Source organism: Abrus precatorius, unplaced genomic scaffold (assembly GCF_003935025.1).
Source record: "Abrus precatorius isolate BTA unplaced genomic scaffold, Abrus_2018 Scaffold11, whole genome shotgun sequence".
NCBI lineage: Eukaryota > Viridiplantae > Streptophyta > Magnoliopsida > Fabales > Fabaceae > Abrus > Abrus precatorius.
The window spans coordinates 556,259-561,408 of record NW_020874303.1 but is presented as its reverse complement, the minus strand read 5'-3'; the positions used below and the strand labels follow the sequence as shown (position 1 = coordinate 561,408).

The 5,150-nt window shown below is 30.5% G+C and overlaps 1 protein-coding gene across 1 annotated transcript; it reads left to right on the top strand.

The window, feature by feature from the left end:
* The first annotated feature begins 3,271 nt into the window (after positions 1-3,271).
* LOC113856288 lies at positions 3,272-3,880 on the top strand. Its single transcript, XM_027488042.1, has one exon. The coding sequence runs from the start codon at positions 3,403-3,405 to the stop codon at positions 3,724-3,726; it is 324 nt and encodes a 107-aa protein (XP_027343843.1). The 5' UTR covers positions 3,272-3,402; the 3' UTR covers positions 3,727-3,880.
* Positions 3,881-5,150: the final 1,270 nt, after the last annotated feature.

Below are 5,150 nucleotides of genomic sequence, written 5' to 3'. Positions count from 1 at the left end.
TGATTAAAAGCAAAAGCAAAAGAAGAAGTGACAAAGGGAAGACCATCATGAAAAACAAGAAGTGACAAAAGACAAGTTAAGAGATAAGAAAGAATCTAAGAACAGAAGAAATTTTCTCTATAAAAGCCCAAATGAAAGAAGAGGCTCGACACAAGTTTACTTCCTGATGAGTCCCACATCGGTTGGGGGGAGTGACTTATCAGTCTTTAAATAGTTGTTGCGTCCATCCTTCTAGCATGAGACATTCTCCTAGTGTGTCATATCTCGGAGAAACACCGATGTGGGACTCATAACATACACCCACTCCACCGACTCTCTCGAGGAGGGAGGGGATGATGAGTCCCACATCGGTTGGGGGGAGTGATGGCGGGAATTGACCAAACTCAATTGAGTTTTATGCATCACCCACTACTATTGAATGCTACATTAGATTCGGTTTTTTTATGGTCAATCTATATTAGATTCGTTGACAAGCACCTCAACACAATAGTGACGACATTTTCTTATGATATGCATTGTGGCTTTATCCATTGACCAATTTCGGCTTAAAATGTAATTAATAAATGTTTTATTGACTAAATTAGCCAAGATTAAAATCGTATTATCTATCACCATAATTCAATTTTTTTTAAAAGCTTAATATTTGGCTGGAATTATTAACCATGGTTAAAATTATTATTATTCTTATTCTTATTATTATTATTGTTATCATGTAACTCTCATTTCATTATGTAAATTAACTTTTAGTAGATTTTATCTTTTGACATATATATTATACACGACATTCATGAGGAGCTTTCTATTATATTTCACTTGATAGATTTATAATATATTTAACTTCATATATAAAATGGAAAAAAAAAGAGTATACAAGAAAAGAAAGGAATATAATTTACAAAACAAATTTAATAGAAAGTTCTTACTCATAGAAGTAGGTCAATGGCAAGATAATCGTCATGAAGAAAAGGAACATTATCATTATCTTTGATAGGTTAATCATCCACTTGAATATAATAGGTCATGAAATTTTTAAGTGTTTAATAACATGTTGAAAAATAGCTTTGATCCTTTGTAGTTTTGAGTTGGTTTCTTGTAGCATAAAATTGATCTTTTATAGTGTAATTTGTTTAAATGCATGTGTTCTTAGCTGCCAACTCTGTATTAAGATTGACAATAATCTATTAATAGTTACTACAAGAGTTAAATTATGGAGTGAGACCATGAATTCTTCATATAATTTTTCTAACTTATACACTTGCGTTTTTTTGTTTCTTTCTCCAACAACTTCCAAAAAAATGACATTGTCAATGGCCCCATAATGCTCACCACAAGATTTTTTATTAGCAAATAAAAAATATTTATAAAAATATGTTTAGTATTATGAAGAAAATGCATAATTACTTTTAAAGTATTTGAATTTATAATTTAACAAATGAAAAGTTAAAATACATGTAAACTTCCTAAAGAAAAATAAATAGAATCCGTTAAAAATTATTTATTATAAAAAATTGCCATTTATTAATGATTTAACATTAGATTATAACATCTATTACTATAATTGTTTTTTTTAATAAAAATTAAACTATTAACATAATGTAATGAGATTATTCTAACATTATGTATATTGTATTAATAAAGAATTTTGTTAAGACAAAATATTGGTGTATATTGTTAATCACTTTAATGTTAGAATCATAAATGATATGTCACTATAAATCTTTAAATTTTAAACTTATTTTATATAAATAAAGCCATATCAATAAATATTATTCTAACATTTGATTATTTTTATTTGTTGAAAAAAGATAATTTTTTAGAATGGTTTTTTTAATATATAGAAATTAACAAGTATACACAGGATAATAATAAAACCTATGAATAATAGATATTTTTGTAAGCAAGCGGAGCAATGTGACCTGCTCCCATCATGGGTCCCCGTTGTTTAACAGAGAGAAGACAGTGATTGATTAGTGATTACCCACAAATAGTGAGTTGGTAAAGTATATTTGACTCATTAATTAGCTAAAACAAATCATGATCATGTTTTGCTATACTTAAAATTATTTTAGTATTTTATATAGCACAACAGTTGTCACATTTTGATTGATTATGGTCCTCAAAGAGTCCAATCCCATTTGCTGTTAGGTTTCTGAAGTGATCATGTAGTTAGCTATATATAAATATTGAACAAGGTATTAAGTTTTCTCCATAATTAGTTTTTTGTCGCATTCATCTGCATTTTAGTTTCCACAATTAGATTGGTTTGAGTCTTCCTTTTAGTGGAGCAATAGTACTAATTCAAATACCACCACATATGTCCCTATCGCATTTTGGTACAGGTATTGATTCTCCCACACAACCTAGCCAGATTTGCAGGGAACCTATAAACTTTAGCGTCACTCTGATGAAGGGGTTATTTAGGTGCCTAAGTTTTATTTTATTTTTTTCTCTATTCTTTGCTTTTTCTAGAGTATTGGGGAGAGTTATGATTTGTTGTAAAATATTGGAAATGTAATAAACATATTGTAGAATAGCCAAATTATGAACTTACGTATGCATTTAGTCACAGTTTCAATTAATGATTTTTTATTTAATACTCTACTCATATAATATATAGCAGCCACAACCACAATAACAGATTAAACAAATAGAATAACCAAATCAGAATATAGGTTAAATTTAAAAAAAAGAACCGAAGTATCATAGCAAATCCACTGATTAATTGGAATTTTAATGCAATGTCTATCTGTAGAAAGATCACCACTCATCAGACGGTTGTGACTCTGAGAACAAGTTACTGATCCAATGATTGGTGAGAATACCCAATTCTGATAAGATTTGCAACTAAACATTTTGTCTTGAGCTTCATGCATGTGTGTATGGGACCCTTCAAGTTGATATTACCCGCATGAATTGTAAAGCTATACCTTAAAAATTCCTCCATGTGTTTGTGCTAAAACTAGTTATATGTTTACATTGGGTAACAAATGTACAAGTATAACTCAAACAAAAGTAAAACAAAAATTCAAAAGTAAAGACCACACTTTTGTGTACAATTAGGCAGCTTTGTCGGCAAGTTGGGCTTAACATGGCCCACCTTTTCATTAATGGGAAATGAAAATGCTAGTGAGAGTTGCCCTCTTTAAAACCAAAGGAACCCATAAAACTTTTGTGATAAACACAAGCACTATCAACACCACCACCAAATAACCATTATCAAAGGCCTAGTAGAGGAAGAGTTATCGCCACTTCCTACCCTTTTCTCTTCTCTTCACACTTCAATTCCCTTTGATTTCTATAATACACAAGCTCCGGAGACTATATACTAATTTTAATTCTATTGCTGCTTCTACTAGCTATATACATATATATTTCACAGGTGTATAATATATAGTTGGAGATATGTGGCGTCTTGTGGCTGCAGTGACTAGGAAACTTCAGAACACAAAGAAGAGTTCAAGGGTGGCAGATGAAAACATGTTTGAAGCTTCAAACGGGGTTGAACTAGTTATGTTTCGAGGCGACAGAGGAAGAAGACAACATGGTTGGAGTGGAATCTCACTTATCTATGGCATTCTTCATGCCCCTATATCAATTCTCTCATGTGTGTCTCATCCTCAAGCTAACGGATCAGATGGGGTTTGGGTTTCGGGTGAATTTGTTCAGATTTCTGAAATGAATCATCTTATGGTAAATGATAGCATGAGATATGCAATTTTGATGTAGGGAATTAATATGTGAATACATATATAATATATATATATACTTGTGTAATTTGGCTTGGGATTTCACAAGGGGCTATTTATATGAGATAGAATGGACTAGCTAGCTAGCTAGCTCTTTTGTCCTCAATTTTTCATTTCTTATCTTATACTCGCTTTTTAGTTTGGATCATATAAAATGCACTTGGTGACTGCATGGATCGGCCAAAGATATGAGCTATATACCTTTGGTAAAAGAATTTTCCATAGGTGCCAATGTTAGTAGAGAAGTACATATGTGTCTGGAATGGATAATTATGTTAATGGAATTTTCTTATCCTTCTTCTCCTTTCTCAATTTTCCCTTCTTACCTTATGAATCATATAAAATATAGTTAGTTACTGATGTGTGTGGCTTTGATTTCCTTTTGAAAACCTTCAAACTATAATTTGTTGATAAACTTTTACGGATTTGTCCGAACTATGATTTGAAAGTTTTCCATAAAAAATCCAAACACATCATGATTCGATCAAAGACATGACCTAACTTTTTTTCTGAATCCATGTGCTAATGCTATTAGAGTAGTACATATGTTCCAAGAATGGATATATTATATGTCAATAAAGTTTTCTTTTTCTTCTTCTATACTTGTCTATGTGTATATTTTCCAAAATAATTTATAAGGAAATATTTTTTTAATGTTGGAAAATTTAAAATATGTGGCCTGATTCTTGTCCTGCTATGAAAAAGAAAATATCTAAAATGGAATGTTTTGTTAGAATTGACGATTTTGATTTATGTGCCTGATTCATGTCTTGCAAAAGGAAAGAGAAATATTATAAGAGTTTGGCTTTAAGTTGAACATTTTATATTTTTGGTTGTCTTGTTTCATGTCTTCATGCCTCTGGTTTGATCACGGTTCATATGTGTTCTTAAAGCTCAATTTTCAAAGGTGTTCACATTTATATATGGCTACCTTCAAGTGAAGATGATAGTAATATTTGGTTTGGTTTGGATTGGATTTTCTTATAGAATCATGACAAATTGGTTGAGGTGCCTCAAAGAATGCCCATGGAAAAGAGAATTTGATGAAGTAATTAATCTAAAGTTATACAAAAAATTTGAATAATCACATTAAGGACATAATTAAGCATGAAGTGGCATGGGTAGGGTAGGACACAACTTGGTTCCCTTTAATTATTGTCACTACGTTTAAGGATCAGTCTAATTACAAGACTCTCTTCTCATCATTTATTTAAATTTTAATTCTGATTTTCATAATGACTATATACGATCTTCAATTAGTCTAACTGAAAATTTCTCAAATTAAATTGGGTCAATGCATTTTCTTCTATATCTAATCATTTTTATCTAACAAATAAACAAGTTGATATACAAAAATGGCTATCAATATATGGTCAGAATATAAGAAGGTGACTTCACGTAAAT

Bases quoted from the DNA above. Each gene is read 5' to 3' on its own strand.
- LOC113856288 (XM_027488042.1), top strand. From the start codon at position 3,403: ATGTGGCGTCTTGTGGCTGCAGTGACTAGGAAACTTCAGAACACAAAG.